We start from the raw sequence: 27,044 nt of genomic DNA, 5'->3' as shown, positions 1-27,044 counted from the left end.
AAATTAATCACCACTAATTAATTTCAGATAGGGTCTACTTTTCCGCCTGTTTTGATAATAATAATATATAACATTTTTAAAGAGCTTAATACCACGTTTCTGGGCCCATTAAAATCGAAAACCAAGATATGTTTGTCGCAAGATAACAGATAATCAGATCATTTCATACAAGTTAGGGGACAATAAAACTATTGTACTCAGATTGGGTCTGAAAATATAAAATGAACTTATCTAGAACTTTATGAGAAATGACAACTTTCAATAGTTTCCGTGTCATTTCGTTCCTTTGTTTTTTGCAGACATTTCCTGTCAGAAAAATATAATTTATACAATGAGAGTACATGAGGCAACAATTTGATACTGTGTGTGCTTCAGTATTGATCAGTTTAAGTGATATAAACAACACACATAACGCACCAACAAATATATTCGACAAACCTATTAGGTGGCCTTTTCTTTTGCAGAATAATTCTGGGAGCCAATCAAACCAATCGGACATTTCTTTGTTGCATGTTTCGGATTTGGAGTATCTGCACTCGGTGTTGTTCAGTTGTAAGTTGTTTTATCTGATGCTTGTTATATACAAATTGAATGTGCTAAATTACAAAGAACACAGTGAGTTTAAATGTAGTAAGAACATGTTTGTGTTGGAAGAGGAATAAGACAAACATTTCAAGAGGATGTTAACATGACAGGTCATGACAGGTCTTTTAGTCAGCATGACTTATGCACATGAATCTGCTTCTGGTACATTTAGTGTTTTATGTACGACAGATTATTCTGTCCCAAGTTTACAATAAATAGTTCATAGATGCGATATCTATAAATGTTTATCTCCTTCATTGTGTGTCTTTTAGTCAATATGGCATATGTTCAGTCATATAGCTGTCACATTGTTTCGTAGGTTGGTTTACTGGAATCCTCGATTTTTCATCACGTTCTTTAAAATACATACTACTACTATGTAATGTCATAGCCCCTCTGTGCCACCGGCTCCTCTCTCACGTATTCACCGTCGCTACTCTAATTCCACCCTCTAAATTCATGATTGTTGTCTATCCATCCTGCACGACATCTATACCACCTCAGCACTTCCCTTCAAATTCGCTTCCGATAGTTCCTAGTACAACACTCTCCTTTCTTCTTTTCTAGTGCCAATACTTTGCGATCTCTCTTTTTCTTGACTTGCCGAGATTCTTTCCTCATGTGGTACCGTTAAAATACATTTGGAAAATTAATTGTCCCTGGTTTCATCAGATTGTCCATTTGATGCTGCTGTGATATTGTTCCGGATAGATCCAGTCTCTAGCATAGCACTTGGAAGAAGACACCCATCGAGATCTGTTTCGGTTCCTGTTGCAGGACTTTGGTAGACAGTTTTAATATCTATGTACTCTTGTATCTCTTTTTGGGACGTGTCTTGCGGTAAAGGGACCTTCCCTTCACCTCCGGTACAAGCGATTTCCATGTTCGATTCCTTGTCATGATTTTCACGAGTTAGTTCATATGTTACTGTATCACCATCGTTCAATGAAGGCATTGTGTTTTGAAGGACGCATCCATCAAGAGCTATATCCGTCCCCGTTTTCGGCTTTTGGTAAACCGTTTTCATTTCCATATAATCGTTTTTCATATTTTCCTTTATGCCATGAAAAGAAGACCCCGTTCCTGCTTTTTCATCAGAAGGTTTTGGCATGTCGATTTTGCAACCACCGGTTTTCTTATCTGATACCGACTTTCCATCGTTTGAAGGTATTTCTGTGTTCGGAAGGAGATATCCGTCTATGTCCAAGTCCTTATCAGTTTGAGGTGTATGGTAAACAGTTTTCATATCCATGTACTTGTGTATCTCTTTTTGTGACGTGTCTTCCGGTAAGGGGACCTTTCCTTCACCTCCAGTACAAGCGATTTCGAAGTTCGATTCCTTTTCGTTATGTTCACGAGTTAGTTCATATGTTACCGTATCATCATCTTTCAACGAAGGCATTGCGTTTGGAAGGACGTATCCATCAAGATCTATGTCCGTCCCCGTTTTCGGCTTTTGGTAAACCGTTTTCATTTCCATATAATCGTTTTTCATATTTTCCTTTATGCCTTGAGATAATGACCCCGTTCCTGCTTTTTCATCAGAAGGTTTTCTCTTATCTGATACCGACTTTATATCGTTTAAAGGTATTTCCGTGTTCGGAAGGAGATAACCGTCTATGTCCAAGTCCTTATCAGTTTGAGGTGTTTGGTAAACAGTTTTCATGTCCGCATACTCGTGGTCCTCTTCTAAATCACCATCATGATTATCTTTTATTTTTTCTATATTTGATTCATAGTGGTGACCAAAAACATCACTTTTCCGCCTTTCAGGTAATTTAGGGGCAATGTTCAATGGTTGGTAACCAGTAACATGTGACAGAGCTTGCATTGATGACATAGTCGTTACGTCCATATATATTTCAGTATCTAAATTCCTAGCAGCCATTCTCTTTTTAAACCTAAGAATACAGTACCCAAGTGATGCGATCAGAATGCAGCTTAATAATAAAATACACAGTCCAATTAAAATTATCATTCTGAAATCAACTAGTAGAATTGGGACTGCAGTTGATTTTAAATTTCCAATTTTACTCGTGTAAAGCGGATGTCGTGGTGTGCTAAAGTTTTGTCCTTGCATTTTTGAAGGAACTTTCGTAGTTTCATGTCCAATTTGCAAAAGCTTGGTTGTGTACGCAGAAGGTATTTCATCAGAGTTAATCAAGTCCGAGTAATTCGTCAAACCTAGAAAGATGAAGAAACAAGTTTGTACCGATAAATATTCATGGAATGAAAAAAATGTAGAGATTGCAAAAAAAAATGAATAAAAACAGGCCTTTTCCCAAACATTGCATACAATTTATTCGTAAAAAGGGAACCTACATTTTTTCTTAAAGCCTTTGGCAGTATTTATTTTATTTGAAATTCTTTTGTTCTAACACTTAACTTTTAAAATGTCTATTTTACTGTCTTAAGTTTTCCTAAAATTCCATGCTTGTATTTTTTCCTAATTTCGAGTGACGGACTAATATGGCAAGATATATTAGGGAAGTTGTGTTTTGAATGCATAATAACGTTACCCGGGTGTTCGATTACCGTGATTAAAAAATATAATTTAGGCCTTTTCTTTTCGATGTAGACGATCTGTATCCAGTTGTTTTTGCTTTTTATTTTTTTAATGACGGATTCATGGTATTACCTCCATGTCTACATATGACACTGGCATCCTCTTTGTGTATACAATTATGAACACCTATTCCCTTATGCTTGCAGTCTTTGAGGTTGGTTTCTGTTCCATTGCACTGAACACCATCCAGAAAGATATCACCAGAACCCTGACCAAATCTTGCTTGGGGTAGAGCAGCTAAAGCCCCATCAAATCCTAACTGTCGACACACAACTTTAGCGTCGTTCAGGTCCCATGAATCGTCGCAAACAGTTCCCCAAGACCCTTCGTGTAGTATCTCAACTCTTCCTTCATATCCATCGGCTCCATTGTCAAGTTGAACTAAAATGTATAGCAAACAAATACAGGGTGGGTTAGGGTGATATTGACCCTATCAAAGAGAATTATGAATATTTATTGATAATCAACGCAATTACAAACGAATTCTTTCATAGAACAGTATTTTGGAAATCCTTGGTGAAAATTGACGAACACTTCTAAGGAATATTCGCTAGTGAGCATTTTAACCACAGCTTGATATTTCGACAAATTTGTAAGTAAAAAAATAATGACGGATTTTTATTGCAATTTTAGGTTATCCCCTTTAAATAAAATGTTAACAAGATCTCACATCGCAATTATACAAGAAAAAGATTAATCTACAGGAACACTTGTATACATTTGTAGAACATAAATAATTCTGACAGTTTTATGAATATGAAATTCTCTTCTCCATTAGCACCGGAAAGGTATGGAAAGTATCAAATCAAGAAGCATATGCCTATCCAGCCAGGATAAAAAATGTTGACGATCAGAATTTCTTTATTCTATTATGATTTGAAAATCTTACCCCCCACAGAGCAAGAGGCGCCAGCATCACTACCATGACTACAATGAGAACTTCCTACACCTGCGTGAAAACAAGCTGCCAAGTGATCTTCTGTTCCCTCACAACGAACATATGTCAGAAGACTTTGGCCATGTCCTTGACCAAACCTTGCAGAAATAGGTGCAGCCAATGCGTCGTTAAACCCTAACATTCTGCAAACCACCCTCGCGTCTTTTAGATCCCACCAGTCATCACAGATAGTTCCCCAGGATCCATCGTGCAGTACCTCTACTCTTCCTTCAGCATCGTTAGATCCATTGACAAGACGAACTTGAAATGGATCTAGAGGGTCCAGATGAAGTGCATGTTATCATTGACAAAAGTGTGTACAAAAGATTTATTCAGTTGCCATTAAATTTACTTTAAACAAATTACTGACACCCTCTACAAAAAATAATAGTAAGATGTATGACAAAGATTAATATTCGTAAAAGGTAGCCTATGCATGAAACATTTAATAGCCAACACAAACATTGGTGCATAAGGTTTACAAATTTATAAGCACAAGTCACTGAAGTGTTACCAATCGACAAAAATGCCAAACGAACCATTTTGTTCGATTTTATATTATGTTTAAACTATTTAACTGAGCCTAACCGTAGGAATCATGCTTATGACCAATGGAAGTTTTTTTTTTTTTTTATATCTGAGATACCTTCCCGTAACTCCATTTTGGCTGACAACTAGTATAAATGAACACTAACAATTTAAAATACACAACGTACCTTCTATAAAACAAATGACACCAGCATCACTATCATGTTCACAGTTGTTGACTCCAAACCCTCGATGGTAGCACTCAGCAAGGGTTTCTTCTGTGCCCTTGCATCCAACGTCATCAAACAAGATTTTACCGCTTCCGGCACCAAACGTAGCACTACCAGGTGCGGCTAAAGCTCCGTCAAATCCAAGCATTTTACAAACTACTCTTGCGTCTCTTAGATCCCAGCTATCATCGCAAATAGTTCCCCAGCCTCCCTTATACAAAACCTTCACCCTGCCCTCTGAATCGGTGGTTCCATTGGTGAGACGAACTTGAAATGGTTCTGTTGTGTTTACTGAATGGTAAGGATAAAAAGCAGATTAGATCTATCAGGTAAAATGTACATACTCTTGCAATAAATGTAATCTTGTGCCCCTCTTTAAAAAACACATTAAAGTACATGGATTGGTTAACAGCGTTTTACCTGATCGGAAATATCTGTAGAAGAGCAATCTCTTGACCATTAAAACAAGATTATAGGTGAGACGTCGGATTAAGCAAGCTTTCTTGTAATTCTTGTAAGTCAATTAACATCAATGATCGACCAAAGGAATAGCAAAATATACCTGCATGGGTATATGCAAGCGAATAAGTAAGAATTATTTACTCAAATACCTAACAACAACAAAATAAAAAATGAAACAACCTACCTTCTGAATAACAAACAGCGCCTGCATCATTTGTATGACTGCATGAGAAACGTTGAATCCCTGTATGAGCGCAGTTTGCAAGGTTTTCTTCTGTTCCATCGCAACCGACATTAACTAGAAGAATACGACCAGAGCCTTGACCAAACCTAGCAGACCCCTGTGCTTCCAAGGCCCCATCGAATCCAATCATTCTGCAAACCACCCTCGCGTCTCTCACATCCCAGCCTAAATTACAGATAGTTCCCCTGGATCCTTCATGCGTGACCTCTACTCTTCCTTCAGCATTGTTAGACCCTCCAATCAGACGAACTTGAAATGGCTGGGGATGGGCTGAGGAGAAAAGTATTTTTATACTAGTTTACCTTTTTTCAAATTTTGCGAATGTTTATGAAAAATCCCTGATCATTTGCCTGAATTACTAATACAAATGAATTATTTTGTAAAAGAGAAACCTACCTCCAGAATAACAAATGATGCCTGCATCCCTGACATGACCGCATGAAGTATAATCTCCAACTCCTCGATGAGCACAGTCTGCCAGGTTGCCCTCTGTTCCCTCACAGTTGACATCCTTTAGCAGAATACGACCAGAGCCCTGACCAAACCTAGCAGATCTCGGTGCTTCCAAGGCTCCATCAAACCCCAGCATTCTACAAACCACCCTCGCGTCTCTCAGATCCCAGCCTAAATGACAGATAGTTCCCCAGGATCCATCGTGTGTGACCTCTACTCTGCCTTCAGCATCGTTAGACCCAGCAATCAGACGAACTTGAAATGGCTGAGGATGGGCTGAGGAGAAAAGTATTTTTTATACGAGTTTACCTTTTTCAAATGTTGCGAATGTTTATGAAATATACCGGATCTTTTGCCTGGATAACTAATGATAATGAATTCAGGTGTAAAATGCTAACAATTCGATGTTTTCTCTATGCACCGTTAGGGTGAAATGAACACCAATACAGTTGTCATTCTTCTCTATCATTTTATTGGAAATAAATCAGTAATAATCCAGAGGGAAACTACGCAGCTACTTCGATATCATTTCACTGGATATCTGGTCGAAATTAAAATTGCGTTTATCAGCCGTAAGAGGGTTTTCCCCTCCATTGTCGTAAATAGTATGAAAAGCACTCGACTTGACTTTTAAACAAAAAGTCCTTAATTTCCAATTCTGAGTTTTGGAATTCCTGCTCCATTTAGTCTTCATATATCGACTCGGGACTTTCATTCTATAGAATATGGACCAGAGAAACCTACCTCCAGAATAACAAATAACACCTGCATCGCTGACATGACCGCATGAAATATAATCTCCAACTCCCCCATGAGCGCAGTCAGCCAGGTTGTCTTCTGTTCCCTCACAGTTGACATTCTTTAGTAGAATACGACCAGAGCCCTGACCAAACCTAGCAGATCTCGGTGCTTCCAAGGCTCCATCAAACCCCAGCATTCTACAAACCACCCTCGTGTCTCTCAGATCCCAGCCTAAATGACAGATAGTTCCCCAGGATCCATCGTGTGTGACCTCTACTCTGCCTTCAGCATCGTTAGACCCTCCAATCAGACGAACTTGAAATGGCTGAGGATGTGCTGGGGAGAAAATTATTTTTATACGAGTTTACCTTTTTAAAATTTTGCGAATGTTTGCGAAATAAACCTAATCTTTTGCCTGGATAACTAATGAAAGTTAATTAATGGGTGAAATGCCAACAATTCGGTGTTTTCTCTTTGTACCGTTGGGGTGAAACGAACACAATACAGTTGTCATTCTTCTCTATTATTTCATTGGAAATAAATCGGTAATTATCCAGAGGGAAACTACGCAGCTACTTCGATGTCATTTCACTGGATATCTGGTCGAAATTAAAATTGCGTATATCAGCCGTAAGAGGGTTTTCCCCTCCATTGTCGTAAATAATATGAAAAGCACTCGACTTGACTATTTTTAAAAAGTCCTTCATATCCAATTCTGTGTTTTGGAATTCCTGCTCCATTTAGTCTTCATAGATCGACCCAGGACTTTCATTCTGTAGAATACGGACCAGAGAAACCTACCTCCAGAATAACAAATGACGCGTGCATCCTTGGCATGACTGCATGAAGTATAATCTCCAACTCCTCTATGAGCGCAGTCTGTCAGGTTGTCTTCTGTTCCCTCACAAATGACATCCTTTAGCAGAATACGACCAGAGCCCTGACCAAACCTAGCAGATCTCGGTGCTTCCAAGGCTCCATCAAACCCCAGCATTCTGCAAACCACTCTTGCGTCTCTTAGATCCCAACTGTCATCACATATAGTTCCCAATAATCCATCGTACAATACTTCTACTCTGCCTTCAGCTTCATTTGATCCACCAATCAGATGAACATCAAATGGGGTTGGATTAGCTACACGTGAATAGGAAAGACGTATATACCGCATTGGGATAGCATTTTGGCTAATGTCATATTAGCTTTGAATATAATTGTAAAAGAAATTTGAAGAAAGATTATTTGTATTAAGAAATCCTATCATCAACACATTAAACTCATAATACTGAGGTTAAACGAAAATGTTTTGAATAATTTTAATGATCCACCAAAACATTTTCGGCTTAAAATCATTTGTGCTGAAAAAAAAAAATATTAAAGAAAATATATGGCAAGCCGTTTTAACATATATTCCTATTTCTTGATGTCAAGAATTAAATTCTTCATATAAAGAAATGAATTCTTGATATCAAGAATTACCATTGCTTTACAACAGAAAATCATATCTTGATATCATATTCGAAATCAGAATGAATTTCTGCACAACTCTTGCCTTCGAAATCAGAATGAATTTTTACACAACTCTTGCGCTCGAAATAAATTGTGAATTTGTGCAATACTTTTGCGCTCGATATCCACATAATTCTCGCAATAGTCTTGCGTTAAGATATCAAGAATTGAATTCTTGATATAAAAAAAAAAAAGAATTCTTGTAATCAAGAAATGAATTCTTGATATTAAGAAAGATGAATAAATGTTAAAAGGGCTTGCCATAAAAATACGTCTGGTTATAGAATTACGGAATATGGTGTGGTTGCATTTGATGGTAATTAAATTAAAATTTAATTTAATTGTTGATTGTTTAGACCATTTGCACATCAAATGCGAAGAATTATTCAGTTTTAAGTCACTTAGCTCTTGAGATTTTTCATATTCATTCATTAAGCATGCAAACAATTCACAGCACGTTTAGTTGAACAAAACTTTGTTATACGAGAGAAGAAAATGTACCTCCTGTGTAGCAAATGGCTCCTGCGTCACTTGTATGGCTGCATGAGTTTAGGTCAATCTCTGCATGAGCACAGTCAGCTAAGTTGTCTTCATTTCCGTCACAATTGACATCATTTAGTAGAATACGACCAGAGCCTTGACCAAACCGTGAAGATCTCGGTGCGTCCAAGGCTCCATCAAACCCGAGCATTCTACAAACCACCCTCGCGTCTCTCAGATCCCACCATGAATCACAGATAGTTCCCCAGGATCCATCGTACAGTACCTCTACTCTGCCTTCAGTATCATTCGATCCATTGGCAAGACGAATTTGAAATGGATTCGGATGGGCTACAAGACAAAAATTGCGTGATAGTTGTTACATTAACGGCGAATACAAACTTTTTGGCAGCTCAGCATTAAACTAGCTATTCTTCGGTTGCCATTGATTCTTTGCTCAAAATCTATAACTAGCATTCTACGGTATGCTGAAGTAACTGGGATATCAGGTTACTTAAAAGCTGCGAAACACGTGATTGGTGGGACTCCGCTCATCCCCTGACAACGGATGATCAAAGGGCACCTGCCATCAGAAACGATCTGACGCACTCTTTGAATTTCTGTTTTTCTTTCATCAGATCTGGCTTACATTTATGTATACCACGCACACGCAGGGCGAGATTCAGATTTTTACCCAGTGTTATACACGTTTTCAACAGTTCTATACCATGTGAGTCAAAAGAAAGTTTACACCTAGAAAATTGCTAATTATTTTTAAAATCATCTATGTACAGTAAATTATTATACATCTTATGAAAGAGTGTTTTATCCCAAACCATTTGGTACCATTGTTGTGTGGTATGTGTTCACGCTTGAATGAACATGGTATTTGGATGTATGATGGGCAAGAGCAAGTAGAGGCATATAAATAATAAAGTACACCTTCTTTGGTTGTGTTCTTTTGCAAGTAAAAAAAAAACTCGTGTAGAATACTAATGGACAAGATAACATTAAAGATGTCTGTTGGCTCATTGAACGACCAACAGAAATGATGAGTTTTGGTGGGGTATTCTAAAGTTGAGCCCGTCATTTTCTCGAAGTCACGAGGAGGGGCTTCCATTGTTTAATTCAATCTGGTCGTCGATATGATTTGGAGTATCTTTCTCTTGGTTTTCGGAGCTGCTGTCACAAAAACTGAGTAAACCTGGAAATAGCTTCCGGACGCTTACATACGTTCAATGCGCATGCATCATACGTGTACCGCCCCCGCGCCATCGTACACGGGAATTATGTAAGTCCCGGAAGTGGCTCGAAATTACGTCCGAGAGGCTACATCCTGGCATGTATTGGCGATTGCGAGAATTATAAAATCGGAAAAGGCAAAAGTAATCGATCTTTGAAAATTATGAAATCAGTTTATGTTAAGCAGTCAGTATCGTTATTTACGTTTAAATGTCATTTGTAAAAAAAGAATACAATACATTTTTTTTTTTAAACTGCGAACATCTCATTTGTATTGAATGAACTATTTCAAATCATAGCTATGCCTTTATATATCAGTGTTGTAGTGCATTGACCGTAAGGCACCTTCAGGCCCATTTTTAATCTCATTGCCTTTGTTTTTGCCTTGAGGATCCAAAGCGCTGTTATTTTTTTCCATTGCATTAATAATCTTATTATTTTCTCAAGTACTTTGTTTAAGTAGTTTGGTTGATAGCACTATGCTATGAAAGCAATACCAATTTTTACATGTAGGTGAACATAATAGATCAAGAACCCCCCCCCCCCCCCCTGCTACCACACAATGTCCTTCCCGTTACAGAAGAAGTGTTCTGACGTAAAATCTGCCCTTTTTGTGACCCTCGTTTGTCCTCATTCATGTCAAAACAGATGCCTTTTTTTGATAGATATATAGGTCTGCATCTGTGTTTGCTTTCTTCACTGCTGATCACCCCCTTCCCCAACATGCCTAAGTACAAGTCAAATCTTGCTTTTATGAATGATATTTAATGTCTCCCCTGACAAAAACTCGTCCCATCGAAGTGAACACATTTCGTTCCAACCATATAACATAATGCCCTTCTGGAGCTAAAATTGACGCGGGCGGCATTTGAAAGGGACATTTTTAAAAAAAAAGCAAAATAGAGGGCGCGAAAAAATACGTCATATGCGCCCCCAATACGCAAGGTAAACTGCATTAGGATTAAGATAATAAAAGCAACAGTTGTCTAAAGCTCATTCGCAGTGAACCCTGGCAAAAGGAAACTTTAGGATGTCGTTATTTTAACCCCGCTATATAAAATAACTTATAAACAGCTCTTCAAAGGGACGATGCAGATTAAAAAAGAAGAACAAAGAGAATGCCATCGTCATTCCTACGCTCCTTAAAATAAGCCTTTGAGTTGCTCCGGCCTGATTTTGATACTGCGCCCCCCCCCCCCCCCCCCCCCCCCACCCCAAACAAAAAAAAATAAATTAAAAAAAATAGGATAATATACATATATTTTAAAATTACACTTGCAAAATGTTTCAATATCTGAAGGAAATCTTAAAGGTAAAGACCAGTATTGAAAATGCCCGAATTTCAAAAAAAAATGAAATGGAAGCTCTAATTACCAATCATGTGAAAGAATATGTTTTGACTAATACATGATTATAACAATTTGCCGGGAAACCGCCTACTAATTCATATATTTGGTAAATTTGTTTCTCTCATGGTCTGTGAGAGATATAGGGTAGTCCCATATACATCTTTCTGTGTATAGTGCTTGTAACTTTACGAAGAATGGGCCAAATTTCTTATCATTTTGATGATTCCAGAACCTTGCAGATGCTAGATGCTAGATGATCAACCTTTTCTGATCGATTCCACAACGTTTCTTTCACAATGCAATCGCATGACCATAACTGGTCTTTACCTTTAACTTTGGAATGTCTTTCTAGTTTCCTCGACAAGATGTATCCTGGGATTCGAAAATACCATATTTCGAATAATCCGCACTCTATACCGTTCGATTAAATTGCTCCCTTAAGGATATTTTTTGCCACCTGTTAAAATAATGCAGATATAAGTCTGAGTGGAGGGGGGGGGGGGGCGGTGAATACAATTTGTTTTACACAATTCCATAATCCCCAGCTACTACACTGGTTGCTGTGCTACCTTGCATGAGACCTAGTATTCAATACCCTGGCATACCAAGTAAGAAACCTTAAATTGTACATTGGGCCTAACAGCAAATTTAAAGAAGAAAGGGGCATTGAAGGTTTAAAAGTAGTGATGTATCTCCTGATAATACTAAAATACAGTGCAAAACAGATTTACGCTTTTCCTACATGATTTATTAACCAAATTTGGATGCAAGCTCCAAATCAAGCTTTGCTAAAGAGCGCTTCAAGTCCCTCTTTATCAATAAGCTCGATTTGCTTGAGCACCAGCTTTTTACATGTATGTCCAGGAAATCGACAACATACACATATATATATATATATAGATATATGTGTAGTAGGTTGTGAAAAGCAGGTTTAATATGAAACTTAAAATGTGTAACACTTTTCCACAAATAGAGAGAAAACATACTTCCTGAGTAGCAAATGGCTCCTGCATCCTTTGTATGACTGCATGGGTTAAGTCCAATTCCTGCATGAGCACATTCTGCTAGGTTGTCTTCAGTTCCCTCACAGCTGACATAATTTAGTAGAATACGACCAGAGCCCTGACCAAAACTAGCAGTTGTCGGTGCGTCCAAGGCTCCATTAAACCCCATCATTCTGCAAACTACCCTCGCGTCTCTCAATTCCCAGCTGTTGTCACAGATAGTTCCCCAGGATCCATCGTTCAGTACCTCTACTCTTCCTTCAGCATCGTTAGACCCACCGACAAGACAAACTTGAAATGGATTCGGATGGGCTAAAAATGAATTTTAAGAAACGTAATTCGTTTGTAATAGTGTAAGGATACAATATTTACACACAGCTTTGGCTACTTTTGTGGAAATGATTATACATGGATTGCGAAAATGTACATTTTTTAGTATCATTATTCACGTTTCGATATCATCCATTTAGAACAATAAACACAATGCAGCTTTTTTCATAACTACAAACATCTCCTATGAAATTGAATAAACCATGTCAAATCATAGGTTTGCCTCTATTTACCAATGTTGTAATGCATTGGCTTTAAGGCGCCTTTTTTTCCTTTGAGGGTTCAAATCGTCATCATTTTTTCTAGTAATCTCAAAGCGATTTCAAGGCATTTTTAATCTTACTCTTTTCGTAAGTAATTTTTTAAAAGTAGTTTGGTTGCTTTGTCCGATAACAATTTTTTATGAAAGCAAAACCAATTCTTCATGTAGGTGAACATAATAGATCGAGAAAATGCCCCTCCTGCTACAAATCCTAAGAGAACAACAATGTCCCTCCTGTGGCAGAAGCAGTGCCCCGATTAAAAGTTACCCCTTGTGCGTGGACCTCTTCAAAATCATTCATGAAACGTAAGAAAAATCACTAAAGGCTTGTTCAGAAATGGCGTGTAAATGAATGGCAACTGTGCGCACCAAAGGACGCACCTTACGTCATATATATATATATATATATTTAAAGCCGAGGTTTTGCCGCGCGTTGTCTGACCGAGCATTTACTGTCAGTAACTGATGAAAAAGTGTATGAACTTAAATATACATATATTATTATGAGTACGGAAACTTAAAAGCAATATGACTGCATGTTAGCCAGCATTCAATGAATGCCTAGACAAATTGTAAAAGTCAAACGCAGTCATAGAATGTGATAAAACCTTTTCCTTAGATTTTAGTAATTGATTTTGTAGCAATGATAGGAAAAAAAGTAATTGTATGATCATACAAGCTCAAGATAATCTGTGTTTTGTATTGCGATGTTAACAGTATGCCATTTAAAATGACGACTAGTCGATTCCTCATGTCCAAAAGAGTTCATACCTCCTAAGTAACACACGGTACTCGCATCCCTGTGATGACCACAAGAAGAGTCAAGCCACACACTGTGACAGTCTACCAGGCTGTCTTCTGTTCCCCAGCAGTTGACACCAAGAATATCACCAGAACCTTGACCAAACCTAGCCGATCGTGGCGCGTCCAGGGCACCGTCGAACCACAGCGTTCTACATATTACCCTTGCGGTTAACAGATTCCAGTAGTAACCACCACAAACGGTCATCCACGATCCACCGTACAAGACCTCCACTCTTCCTTAAGCATTGTTGGAGCAATTTATAAGACGTATATCTAGGTAGAATATTGTCGATGAGTTTCCGAAAAACTCCATTTAATTGTAAATTATCCAAAGTGGTTTATTGTGACGCAGAACGAAAGTAAGAATTAACCTTTTTCTGAAACGGATCCGTTGCCCCTCTTTTTCATTAGAAAATATGATAACAAAAGAATCAGGTCATTTAGATCGTAAAACTGTGATAGCTAACGAGCGCGTTGCTGGACATTTTTTGGAGGGGGGGGGGCAGCGGTTAAAATAGCTTCCAGACTGCTGACATTTGTCAAATAAGCTTGGAGTTTCTCTGTTTATATGTTTCCTGTTATAACTATGTGTATGAATTATTCGTGGAAAAGGCAGAAAATTAAAGATATAGGTTGGTAGGGTTTTAGAGAAGTCGGACCAAGCCAAGGTCATTCATAATATTGCGAATCTATTCATTTTGTGTGGTAACATGGAGCTTCCGACAATATATCATGTCATGATACCCTAACGACTGGTTGAAGGTGACTAGACACTAGACCTTTCATCACGAGATCCGAGTCACAATTTATATTGAATTGTACTCTTTGATAGATTATCGTATTAATGTATACACGTTGAACAGAACCCAATTCAGAAGTCACGCATGCGTGCGCGCGCACTTAGTATATTTCAGACCAGGCTTTCGTAACCAAACAAAATTTGGCCAATGGTTCGAAATTTGCAAAAATTACTCAATGACATTTCAATGAATTGTTCATGTCGTTCATGGATGGAATTTGAATATTCATTCTCTCGCAAGTGCGGAAAAAGCAAAAAGCTGTCATCTCTTGCATGCTTGTCTTATCTCCTCAAGCTAGTCAGTCGTTCCTCTTCTTACACGTGAGGATATGTCGAAAGATTTTGCCTCATGGAGAAATATCCATTTCCTAAAGACGTACATCCGTCAAAATGCCCTTTTCCTTTTTTTCATAGTGGAAGTGCCATTTTTTGTTGGAAAACATTTTCAAACTATTGTATCCACAATGTTTTCCACTCTAAACTAAACAAAAACTTGGCCATTTGTAATAGGCTCTCGTATTTCCTACCTTAATACGCGGAACGTATGGACAAAGGTGTAAGCAGGACCACTCCATCTAGCTACAACCAGCAGGACCAGGATTCCTTTATACATTTAGTAAAGAGCCGTTGGTAGAAGAGGCGGAGCTATTTCTCGTACCTATTAAATAACATAGAACAACACTCTTGCAAAGCTAGCCTGCCGGGTAGCGTCTTATTTGTTCGTACCACGGCGAGCCCAGATCGAGCTCGCGAGGGAAACATGCGATGAGGTGATGAGGTCGTTGTAGTGTTCAGGTCCTACATTCATGAGAAACTGACTACGCCCAGTTGGGAATTAAATATGTACTCATGGTACTATAGTCTAGGTAATTCATTGATAACTAGGTTAGTAATGCTTATGCATATAGCGTGTCGATGCTCGACCAAGACGATAATATGATGCTCGAACTGTTTTTTTTTTCTTCTAAAGTATCATTGAAACCGCATATTTTAATGTAATGCAATAAGTTCCATGCAAGGTGCCCTTCTTTTTCGCCCCAGAGCTTAGCTGCCTAAGATTGTTTGCCTTTTTGAAATAACCTCGTTATCGTGTTTCATAACGTAACTACTTTTAGATGGTTCAACGTAGAAATCTTAAGTAGCTCTTTTGTAGTATAAGCATCATAGGAAATGAACACAGATTGTGAATCAAGTACATTTATTGTAACCGTTTAAGTCTGTGCTAAGCCACACGGGGATATCTCTCTAATGCTCAACCGTTTTAGGATGATAATGTACTTGTTTGCATATTTTCTTCAATATTACATCTGTATTAAAGTGGAAACTAGTTCTTCCCTTTCATCCTTTCTCTTTGACTTTGTGTATGTAATATACATATTAGCATATAATAGCGGCGTGAGTTTTGGGGGAGTGTTCAGTGCAGTTTACCCTTTTCCTGCCGCCTCTTGGAACCTGTTCTTGTGAGAAACGGCTGGGATCAGCCACGAGCTGTGCCTCAAAGGTTCTTTTATGTCGAGAAATTATATGTTTGGTTAAAAAGAAGAAGGACGATATTGTAACTTCTGTACTAGTTGTCGGTAACCTCCAGGAAAGCACGTCTCGGAAAAACGCATCAGCCTGAACGAAAGGAATTCATCGCATCGACGTATACGAGTTTCAGATGGGTTGTCACGCAAGTCATAAACCGACGCGAGTTGTGTTATAGCACAGGAAGTGCAGCAGAAACTGTAGTTTATTCTCATCTCATCTGTACTTTTGCTTTTGAACGAATGTGAATTTATATCAATGGCCTATGATGGCGAATTTCCTAACTTGGTGTACATTAAAGGCAACATATTCCATTTAATATATTATATGTAGGCCTATGGAGTGTGGGACCCTGATGTTAAAAGTTTTTCCTGAAATGCAATGTCTAGCTAACAATTTAATACCCAATTGTTTGTGAAGTGGTCTCACCCCTCCTCCTTCCTCTTTACCCTCTCATGCTCTTTCCATTTCTCTCAAGTTAACTCGCAGCTTTTCCTGCCTGAATTCCATTTTTTTATTACAACAAAACATGGTAGCGTCAAGTTGGATATTGCAAAATGTATTTCTCATCTGCACAATCTATCCTCTAATGTGTATATAATTAGTATACAAATAGTGTATATTCCGTCGTTCAATATAAGACAATAAATGAACCATGTATTTCATAAGTATATTTTAAGCTGAAATATCATGACACGAGGTAAAATCTGAATTTGGGAGGTAAATATATGTTAGAGGGAACAACGAATTGTATGCTATGTATGTTAAATATGATTCAGGGTACATTTGTAATCCTTTGGAATAAACCCCTATCGATTACATGCGCCATACTAAGACATTAGCGAGTTTTAGCTCAGCAACGGACAGACCTTCTCCGACATAGAGCACTGAGGGTTACGGCCGTCGCACACAGACCGCCCTCGTTACAATACGCGGTTTCGCTTTTCGGGGTTCGCGTACGTATAGTACGGAGATATTGCATTTGCAGTGCCAATAGGCAATTTTCGTAATGTAACCAAATTTAATGCATACTGTTGCTGAGCTAGCGCCATGAGCGTCCCTGGACGGTGTGTGCGCTCTATAAGTTTACACTATTATTATTATTATTATTATACGTCTTTGTGAAGTGCCTCGACACAAACTATTTCATTCACCTGATAAGAATAATAGTATTTCAATAGACAGATCCAAACTGCATACATTAGTTGTTGCCCGTTCGACAAACATTAGGGGTATTACGCAAGCTCATTGCGGACGGAGAATCTGCGGTTCGTGTGCAAAATCAAGAAGCTACTATAGTAACAGCGGGTCGACTGCTGAGGTACTGAAATCTAGAACGTTTTTTGGCCAAATCTACGCGCGTTCTCAATGGTTCTCAGGCTGGGATAGTGAGCATAATTATGAGTTTGTTGATAACGCCATCTTCGACGGCTTGAATCAAGCGTGATTCTGGAATAGGGTGGATCTAGCTTTGTGCTACGGGGGGAGGGGAGGGCTTTGGAGCAGTGAGCTATATTTTTTTTCCATTTAAAAAGTGCAAACCAATGTTGTTTTTTTTTTTTTTTTTTTTTTTTTTTTTTTTTTTTTTTTTGGGGGGGGGGGGGGGCAGCCCAAGGGGGATTTAAACCCCTAACCCCCACCCCCCCCTAGATCCGCCCCTGACGTGAGCGGCTCTTCGGTGAGTATTTTTTTTTTAATTTCTTCCGATTATTGTTTCTCAACTATAACAACATAAATATGGATATAACATGAATTGTTTTAAACTTGATGATAAATTGTTAAAATTTGATGAAAAGCCATTTCGTGGCTTGGTCGAGACAATACAAGCTGTGCATGTCATGTAGTCCCGTCCTTACTGTATTGCGTGGCAGGGAATAGGCCATTTTCGTAATGTAATCGAATTTAATACAGTCGTTGTGAAGTTCCTCAATACAAATTGTTTCACTCACCTGTCTAGTATTCACAAAAGTCACTAATGCAAACTGCATGTATTAAGTGTGGCAACAACTAATGTATGCAGATTTTATTATGTCTATTTAAATAATATTATTCTTATCAGGTGAATGTAATACAGTTCTGTTGTTTGTATCGAGGCACTTGATTCACTTGGGGCGTCATTGAGAACGCCCATAGATTTGGCCAAAACCCGTTCTGGATTTCAGTACCTCATCGTTCACCCCGCTGTTACTATAGTAGCTTCTCGATTATGCGCACGAATCGCAGATTCTCCGTCCGCATTGAGTTTGCGAAAACTTCCTATTGCAAATAATGGGTTCGCGCAGGGCTGAGAGATGCACAGTCTAACTAACTTTAGCACACGTTATACAGTGCCCGAAACGTGGTTACGTAGCACGCTCGTGCACATATAGAAATATCCCATGCTCCGGCGATCAAGTACCACAAAATATGTGAACCGACAACTTCCAGAGTGAGGCTTTATTTCACCTAGGCAGCAGGCTGAGGTTAAGATATAATGGCTCGAGGCACATTCTTATTTTTAAGTGATTATATGTTATAGTGAATGCATGCAGTATTTGAAATATTAAATTGAGGGTATTTGCGACCTCTTGCCTTGCTCCCTTGGAGTCTAGCCATGCGCGCTGCTCAAACAATGGAGTATAATATGCAAGGAAGAGAGGTGCGCATAATCCTCTTTTCTTTGCGTTATACCGTGTTAAAAAGGTTGTTATAATTTGCAAAGTCGTGCATATTATAACAATATATTGACCTTTATAGCCAAAAAAATACTCACTAACGAATACAACAAACAAAAGGAAGAAACATACTGCTGAGTAGCCAGAACTGTTATTTTGGAAGCAAGATAGGTATATTTAGCTGCGATGTTAAGCCTGACTTGTTATTCCTTTTATTATCGTTAGGAAAAATACATATTGTGAAAATAGATTATTTGGATGAATAGAAGGGACTTACATATGATTATGAATAATCTCTATTCTTATCTATTACATAATGAATTAAGCCAAATCTAAAGTGATGATAGTGATCGAGGAAATCGAGTAGAGTCAATATCTAAGTAGTTTGATATGACACGTCTATAACCAAAGAAGGAACGCAATATCATTGATACGATTTCATTTTGTACATTATTGTTCCCTTATTGTACAGTCCTTGCTATGCCGAACATTTTGCTCTTATTTGGTTAAGCAATTACACTCGTCAGTTTATTTACAATCTTAACAGAAATGTTTATTCGTGTATCACAAAGAGGTAAAATTACAGAAAATATATGATACTTTCATTTTGTTTAACCCAAATCCTTATTGTTTTATTCATTATTTCAACACTGATAACGTAATTATTGTCGTTTAACCTGACATTTACATGAAAGTCTGTATTACGGTCATACATTTTGTCTTGAATGATATTACACAATGGAGAAATCTAATCTACGAGTTGGTTTAGATCAGTGGTTTGAGGATAAGTTTAATCATTGGACCTGTCCATTGAATTAAAAGATGATTTAGAAAAACAGTTGCGTGTGAATGGTACTGGAATCGGGATTAATCGTCATTGAACTGAGATCGTATGGAACTAAAGAGGATTTTAATTTACTCGCTAAACTTATGACCGCCATTAATAATTAAATTTGACATCACTTTCAGTTTTCCATCGTACTGAAGCGGAAGAATCCTTTTCGACCGTGGTGATTTGTTACCACTAAAATACGGCTCTCATTCGATAATCAATTATTTCAGCACACTTGTGTACATCCTTACAAATGACGGATAAGTGCATTAGCAACAACTGAACCCCTTCTCATAAGTGTCTAATTTTATCGTTTATCTTATGTATATTTTACCCGCAGTTGTCATGTCCATATATTTATGGTAATAATCCCGTGTTATATATTTTTTTCACGGCAGCCTCTAGTCTTTTATTTAAACTCTTAGAAACTTCAGGAGTTTTTTTAGGTGCAGTTTTATTTATTTGCACACTAGATAGTGTTTTCCCATCGTTTTCGCTCGGGTCTGTGTCGGAGTTGTCCTCTCACGGGAGAAGATATCCATCCATGTCCACATCTTTCCCCGCTGAGGGCGTTTGGTAGACAGTTTTCATGTCGATGTACTCATGATTATTCGATTTATCGTCACGAAAATGATCAGCCGTCGCTGTCACTACATCATCCGATAATACGTCCCCGGTCGGAAGGATATATCCATCGAGATCAAAGTGTTTTTCATTGTCAGGTGTTTCATAAACGGTATTCATGTCCATGTATTTATGTGGTTCTCCTTTTGTGATGTATTGCGAGAGATTCAGATCATCTTTTCCGTCACCATCAGTTGCTATATTTGATTCATAATCATGATGAAGCATACCGGATTTTCGTCTATCCGGTAACCGAGGTGGGGCGTTCAGGTCTTGATAAACGGAGTTTATTGAAATAGCTTGCATCGTGCCAATATTCGTTACATCCATATAAATATCGGCGTTTACATTTTTCGCAGCCCTTCTTTTTCTTATTCTATGAAGACAGTACCAGCAGGACAATATCAGAATGATGGTAAACAATAAAACGCAAAGCCCAAGTAGAAATATCTTTGGAAGATCTGACAACAGACTAGGTCTTGTATTCAAGTTCAGATCTTCAATATTAGTCGGGATTTCCTGATTGCGGGAAATGTTCTGCGTACTTGACGATAATACTGTAATGTCGTCAGCAGCTGTCATCGGATCGTCAGTTGTAGGTGTCGTAACATCAGGCGCGAATAAATGGGAATAGGTAGTCATATCTATGACAAAAGTGGAACATGAGATAAATATCATTAATAAACAATTCACATTAAGACATTTCACATTTTCAAAATATATACGGGAAAAAAGATAAAAACATGGGCTATGATAATTATTATTATAAAGGTATGAAAACGAAGGTGTGTATAAAGTTTTGAATGAAGTTAAGAGAAAGTTAGTAACTTTTTGAAGTAATTAAATCCTTTATTTCTCGACTTTGCGCTGATTCCAGCTTGAATCGTAAGTGCTTAATATAATGCACATGATCCGTTGCCATGTATACGAATAGTTATCTTTATAATGAATTTCGTAAATAATTTATTAACTTTTTCCTTGTAAGCAATTCATTCATAATTGGATGCAAAACGTGTCAAATTTAGTAAGATCACTTTGAAAGGTTAAATGAAAAATGATGACTGGATGCAATGTGCGTAAAATTAAAATATTGTACCTCCTATGAGACACGTGACCCCAGCGTCTTCGTTATGTTGGCAGTTGTGCACTCCGAACCCTAGATGTGCGCAGTCCGCAAGGTTGTCTTCCATTCCATCGCACCCGACATGAGACAGAAAAATGTCTTCGTTCCCCTCGCCAAACTGGGATGAACCTGGTGCAGTTGAGGCGTTGCCGAATCCTAGCATTCTGCATACGACCTTTGCATCTTGCAAATCCCAGCCATCGTCGCAAACTGTTCCCCAGGTGCCGTTGTATCTGATCTCCACTCTGCCTTCAGAACTGTTAGAACCACCCACGAGCCGTATTCCAACAGAGTTTTGATGGGCTAAAACGAAAATGAAATTTCTTTCTTTTAGTATAGCCACAATTGTCATTCTCTATCCTTTTCTAGTTTAGTTCTTCATATAATTACTTGGGTATGCATTCAATTTAAGTCAATTTAAGTCTTATTGGGGTTGGAGAGTTTTTTAATAATCGTATCATCTACTATATATCTGTTCAGCCTCCTATCGAAGACATCTGTACTAGCCTTTGTTATACTGGGGGGATGTATCGACATTTAGTGAAAGTGTCTATCATGCAAACTAGACTGTAAAATACACATTTTAAAATAAATGACCACTACCCAAATAGTGCCCTTTTTTCTTGTGACAATTCATTCATTGCACATTCTTTACATTGTGCAAACAGCGTCTATCCGGCACGAATGTCAGTGAAACGTCTTAAAACAGCTGAACAACAATCTTTACAGGGTGGTTATGAAACCACTCTTGTGCCTGACTATATCATAAAAAGGTATGCACACAATATCATTTTACTGAAAGTGTTGAGACATACCTCCCGAGTAACAGATGGCACCAACATCCTCTTCATGTCCGCAGAAATTGACACCTAACCCAAGATGTGCACAGTCCGCAAGATTTGCCTCCGTTCCGTCACAACCAACAAGATTAAGAAGTATATCCCCAGATCCCTGACCAAACCTTGCAGATGTCGGTGCGTCCAAGGCTCCCTCAAACCCCAGCATTCTGCAGACGACCCTCGCGTCTCTCAGATCCCAGCCATTATCACAGATAGTTCCCCAGGATCCATCGTAGAAGACCTCCACTCTTCCTTCAGCTTTGCTGAATCCATCGACGAGCCTTATTCCGAAAGGATTTGGATGGGCTGAGGCAAAGGAAGTCGGTAATTGATAATGCAATTAAAAACCAATAAAATGTGAAATAGCACACAAAATGAAATAGATGGCACAAGGCAGTTATGTATATGTTATTTGTGAAGTTATTGTAGTAGAAAAGTTTGGATGGTTTCAATATGATTCTTAAGCTAAGGTATTGGTCCCTCCTTTGAATAAGCCGGAAGAAAACTAGTGGAAACTAGACTAATTATTAACATGTCTTTTCTTGAACATATCATCAGCTCAAGACCATCCACGACTGATATTAGTGGATAATAAGTAAACTCCTAATATAATGACATATCGGGACTGCTTGTGGCGGTTAAACATACCTCCATTGTAACAAATAGCGCCCGCATCTTCATCATGTCCACAGTAATGTACTCCAATCCCTCGGTGAATACATTCTGCTACGTTTTCTTCTGTTCCGTCACATCCGACGACATCTAGAATAATACGACCAGCGCCCTGACCAAACCTAGCAGATCCCGGTGCGTTCAAGGCTCCACCAAACCCCAGCATTCTACAAACCACCCTCGCGTCTCTCAGATCCCAGCTGTCATCACAGATAGTTCCCCAGGATCCACCGTGCAAAAGTTCTACTCTCCCTTCAGCATCGTTGGACCCACCGACAAGACGAACTTTAAATGGGTTCGGATGGACTACAAGAGAATAAAAACTTAATAACTGGGTTTTTGTTATAGATAATATCATCACAAATTTCAACATACGTTAGATGAAAAAGTATGAAGGCAGTTTAAATAAATCGAGACATCTTTTGGTTGCTATTGATTGCAAATAGTTATCCTATCAGTACTACCTCGTAATTAACCTCATATTAAATGCGGAGTGTAGACGAGAAGAAAATTAACACCATTGTGCCTTAATCCAATGATTTATAGCCCGTAGGGAAACATCTTATTCTTACATGACTATTATGTACGATCCTCCACAATACCTGCCTCCTTATAAATCGACCGAATGAAAACAACTTGCACAATGATAATAACTATATATTTTGTGAAAGATTCAGCCCCTTAACAAAATTAGTTAAAAATAATTCATTAAGAGGCAAATAGGGAGATTTTTAAAGTCACTTATAAAAGAATTATTCTGATGTTCGTTCTCATTGAAACTCGTTCTCGGATAGGTGTACTACTAGTTTATAATATCTAGAAATAATACCTCCTGAGTAACACATGGCACCTGCATCACTGTTCCATCACAGTTGACCCTATCTAGAAGAATATGACCAGAACCCTGACCAAACCTAGCAGATCCCGGTGCGTCCAAGGCTCCATCAAACCCCAGCATCCTGCAGACCACCCTCGCGTCTCTCAGATCCCAGCCAACACCACAAACAGTTCCCCAGGATCCGTCCCGCAAGACCTCTACCCTGCCTTTAGCACTGTCAGATCCATTGACAAGCCGAACTTGGTATGGGTTCGGATGGGCTATATAATGAAAATATATTAAAGCGAACATCAGTTCATGTTGTTGTTTACGTGATTCGACTTCATATTTTTCGTGAATTAGAAATAGCATAGACAAAAATAGAAATTAATTTGTCAATCTCAATAGGGTATTCCTACGTTGCATTTCGTGTATTCATGTATTTATTGAAGGGGAGACTTTCGGAAATATTGTAAATATTTCATGAACGTAATTAATTTTTTTTTAAAGTAATACAATTCTGCGAACATTATGCGCGTTCCAAATTTTGCAATCGTTTACTAAATAAGTATGAAGTTCATACCTCCTAAATAACATACGGCACCTGCGTCCATGTGATGTCCACACGGAAAGCTGACCCCAAAGTATGGACAGTCGGCCAGGCTGTCTTCTGTTCCCCAGCAATCGACACGAAGAACATCACCAGCACCCTGACCAAACCTTGCTGATCGTGACGCAGCCATGGCACCGTCGAACCCCAGTATTCTGCAAACCACTCTTGCATCTCTTAGATCCCACGAGGCACCACAGACAGTTCGCCAGGATTCACTATACAAGAACTCCACTCTTCCTTTAGCATGGTTGGAGCCAATACGAGACGTACTTCTGGTTGAAAAGTGTACATGGTGCTATTTCTTCTCCGCCACCCATTTTATAGCAAGAATAGTTTATCTGGTTATATAAAGCGTTAGAATATGCCTCTGGAACCACAAACAGCTCTGATTCTCCCTCTTTTAAATTGAAGAGTGGATTGATTTTTGACAAGTGATATTCTTCATCAGTCACTGCATTGGTGGTATGGTATGATAAGCCACGGTATATCCTTCAAAATGCCAATGTAGAACAATTTCCATGGGGACGGGTTCAATTTCCCCAAACCGCCGGACTGCTAGCCGAAATTTCACCAAGAATCAGAAAGGAAAGAATATGGAAAAGCAGATTTTCTTGCTATACTACAAAGGTTTTGAAAATATTGGTCGATTCTTTAAAAAAAATGTTATAAAGCTATAGCAAGGATAACCCCTTTCCGTCCAGTTAGAAAGTTGTTCACGACTTTTTCAAATTATATGGCTAAATAAACAGCAATGTTCTATGCCACTGTTTTGTCCGTTGGTGAATATTAGTGGGGAGCAGATATTTACTTAGTTTGGACAAAGGCATTGAAGAGTATATTACCACATTGTGTCGTTTATTGCGAAAAGCGACATAAAAATAACGAACGGGTCCATTCTTACACGGGGTTTATAAATGAAAGGCAGAAAAAAGACAAATGTAGATCCACAAATTCCAAAGAAAATTTGACAAATGAAAAAGGTTTAATGTTTTAAAGCTGCGGCGATCAAATACGTTTTTAGTAAGTTGACATACGTCGCGAGTAAGAAAAATATCTTTCGAAAAAAATAGTTAACCCATGGTACTCACAATGTGTCCTATATTTTGTTCACGCTTATAGGTTAAATGTGTCTAATATATTCCTATTCAACACTAAAACATAAGAAATTAATGTAACTCCGTTCATTTTAATTTTCACAAAAATGAATAGATTTTGTTAATAGATATTTTATTGTTCTTTCAATTCACAAAAAATAACAACAGAATGATAGTATGTATAACATTTAATATCTAACGAATAGCACCTTTTCATTTATACATTTCGTTTTCAAACTTTTACAAATGCATAAGAAAGCATATATACGTTCCGGTACTAATTACCACAGAATCATAACATAATCATATACTGTTGGAAGTTATTACTCATCTTTAACACTATAACATGTAATACATTGGATAGACAGTTTTTCAAAAAGAGCCTCACGCACACACACGCATGCACGCACACGCACCCTCTCGGAACGACACACACACATACAATCTTACCTATACCCTCCTTTGTTTGCAGCATTTCTTTTCACAAAAATGTAATGTATGCATTGAGAGTACATAAGGTTCATGTTATGCCACAGCCTCTCTGAGGCATTCACCCTCGCTACTCTCATTCCACCCTCCCAATTCTTGATGTTGTCTATTATATGTATCCTGCAGGACGCCAATCAACTCTGCAAGTTGCTAGTACATCACTCTTACCATGCGTCACCATTCCTTCCTCATTTCGTACCGTAAAACAAATATCAACAATTAAATTCCTTGTTTTCACCAGACTGTCTATCTGCTTCTGCTCTGCAACTGTTTCGGATAGATCCAGTCTCCAGGATAGTATTTGGAATAAGATAGCGATCAAGATCTGTGTCGATTCCTGTTGCGGACTTTTGGTGAACCGTTTTCATACCCATGTACCATCTCTTTCTGTGTCGAGTCTTGCTGTGAGGGGATTTTCCTTCCCCTCCAATACAACCGATGTCCATGTTCGATTTGTTTTATAACGTGTTATTGCACATGTTATTGTATCACCATCATTTGACGAAGGTCTTGTGATTCATATCCGCCCCCAATTACGGCCTTTGGTAAGCCGTTTCCACTTCCATAAAATCATGTTTATGTTTTCTTTTATGTCTTAAAGGGATCGTTTAACAATGTTGAATCTGAGATACACGGCCCTACTTGTTATCAGTGTCTGTGATATGGTGTAACATTGAAGCCCTAAAAAAATTGCGCTTCAAAATGATCAAGAAGTGCCTCAAAAAAGTAAAAATCTTTAAGTGACCGGTTTTACCATACTCGTTTTCCCCAATAGACTTTAGTGTTATGAAAACCGTCAGGCGAACGGTTTTCAAAATTTGTAATTTCAATCATAAATATCTTGATAATCAGACAGGCGATCGGCTTGTAAATGTCATGGGGTTCCTGACTGACCTAAAGGTTTATAATTATCTTTGCATCATGAGCTAAATCCAGAATTTTATTTAAGAATCTGAGACAAAGTTACCGGATCCCTTTAAGACAAAGAATCCGTTCATTGGAAAGCTTTTGCATGTTCATTTTGCCAAAACAGTTCCTCTTATCCGTAACCGACTTCCCATTAAGGCATTATTTGAAGAAATGTTCGTGTTTGGAATGAAATATCCATCGATGTCTAAGTCTTCTTTGTTGAGACGTTTTGTAATCCGTTTTCATGTCTTTATATTCATGGATCTCCTCCTCTCCCCATGTATTGTTGTGGTTTGTTCGAGTGTGAAAAGAACAATGTATTATATTAG

General features: G+C 38.3%; 1 protein-coding gene across 1 annotated transcript; it reads right to left on the bottom strand.

Annotated features, from left to right (window-relative positions):
* Positions 1-3,173: 3,173 nt before the first annotated feature.
* LOC115928494 (deleted in malignant brain tumors 1 protein-like) lies at positions 3,174-24,353 on the bottom strand. The gene is made up of 12 exons (XM_030995738.1): positions 24,194-24,353; positions 23,697-23,891; positions 22,770-23,099; positions 22,098-22,427; positions 21,256-21,585; positions 12,310-12,639; positions 8,754-9,083; positions 7,548-7,880; positions 6,750-7,082; positions 5,949-6,281; positions 4,805-5,137; positions 3,174-3,532 (listed from the first exon to the last, which is right to left on the bottom strand). Exons 1-12 carry the CDS (start codon positions 24,351-24,353, stop codon positions 3,192-3,194), a joined length of 3,678 nt encoding a protein of 1,225 aa, XP_030851598.1. The 3' UTR covers positions 3,174-3,191.
* Positions 24,354-27,044: the final 2,691 nt, after the last annotated feature.

The sequence above is a fragment of the Strongylocentrotus purpuratus genome, unplaced genomic scaffold, assembly GCF_000002235.5.
Source record: "Strongylocentrotus purpuratus isolate Spur 01 unplaced genomic scaffold, Spur_5.0 spur5_scaffold_3, whole genome shotgun sequence".
NCBI lineage: Eukaryota > Metazoa > Echinodermata > Echinoidea > Camarodonta > Strongylocentrotidae > Strongylocentrotus > Strongylocentrotus purpuratus.
Note: the sequence above shows the minus strand (reverse complement) of the source record. Positions and strands in the feature narration are given on the sequence as shown.